The 1,207-nt window shown below is 39.4% G+C and overlaps 1 protein-coding gene across 1 annotated transcript; it reads left to right on the plus strand.

Annotated features, from left to right (window-relative positions):
* Nucleotides 1–680: 680 nt before the first annotated feature.
* Nucleotides 681–1,045, plus strand: LOC109593392 (phenylalanine--tRNA ligase alpha subunit-like; the record flags this gene model as incomplete). Its single annotated transcript, XM_020008490.1, has 2 exons — nucleotides 681–842; nucleotides 905–1,045. Coding segments are annotated over exons 1-2 (249 nt in total), but the record flags the coding sequence as incomplete, so codon positions are not given.
* Nucleotides 1,046–1,207: the final 162 nt, after the last annotated feature.

The raw sequence follows: 1,207 nt of genomic DNA on the forward strand, positions 1-1,207 counted from the left end.
GGCCGCTCCAATTAAATGACATGGTATATCATGACATTGATTTGGTTTAAATTATTCAGTAATTTAAGTATATTCATATCTTTTTAAATGCAGTATATTTGATGGGTATAGAAAGCGATATCCTTGAAAGACCAATTTTAGTGCACGGTTCATATAAAAATTTGGCCAGAAGGAAGGTATGTTTTTAAGAACTTACTGAAAATAATTGTAAAAGTATTTGTAGACATTGATTCTACTGATTATGGAAAAGTACAACACCAAGAGACTCTCTATTGTTTCCTGCCTTATTTCTAAGGCTCATCATGGCATGATTGTAATTTACTGACAATGATAATTTGGGCAATGATCATCTTTAAAATATAACTAACATTTGTAAAGTACAAATAATGAAATCAGCAATAAATCTAGATCTGTGCCTGTGAAATTGATTGGCAGAGTAAGACTAAAATCTAAGTTGCAGCATATCTCAGGAGCACTCGTCAGACTCAGAGCTCCATCGCCGTTTTTCGGCGCTTATCTCCTGCTCGGGACCCCGTGTCTCCGGCTCCGGTTTTCAGCAATCATCTCCGGCTCCGGGACTCCGGTTTTTAGCACTCGGCTCCGGGACTCCGGTTTTTAGCACTCATCTCCGGCTCCGACTCCGGATCCGGCTCCGGGTTTTAGCAGCACCCCCCGCCTTTAAAACACGTGTTGCCTTCACATCAATATGACATCTCGGACTGAGTCTTTACCCGATGCTCTCCGGAAAGAGTCGAGTAGATTCCTATGAATATGCTACTAGTGTTGGTAGAAATCATCAAGACGTAGTCGGAGCCATAAAGAGTTTGGAGCCCTTTGGAGACGTAGGCTTTAGCACTTGATTTGCCGATTTGCACACGGTGTGGGGTCTTTGTTTCTCTTTTAGGTTATAAAGACAGAGCAGAAACAGACTGAATTGTGGGAGCTGGCCGAAGAAGGTAAAGAGATAGCTGAGAATGGTTCGCATGAGGTTAGACTTTTTGAAGCAGTTCATCAATCAACTGGAGCACCACAAAATGAACTAATGGTGAGAAAAGATCATGTACAGATTATATTTAATTATGAAATTGCCTGTTTAAAATACAAGCCTAGCAAGTGTTAGCTGAAACAAAATTGTTGTTATACAAAAAGCATAATATAACTAATAAATGTTCCTACATGTATAATGATAATTTTATGTGTACCTGTA

The sequence above is a fragment of the Amphimedon queenslandica genome, unplaced genomic scaffold (assembly GCF_000090795.2).
Source record: "Amphimedon queenslandica unplaced genomic scaffold, v1.1 AMPQUscaffold_1719_Cont26274, whole genome shotgun sequence".
NCBI classification, from domain to species: domain Eukaryota; kingdom Metazoa; phylum Porifera; class Demospongiae; order Haplosclerida; family Niphatidae; genus Amphimedon; species Amphimedon queenslandica.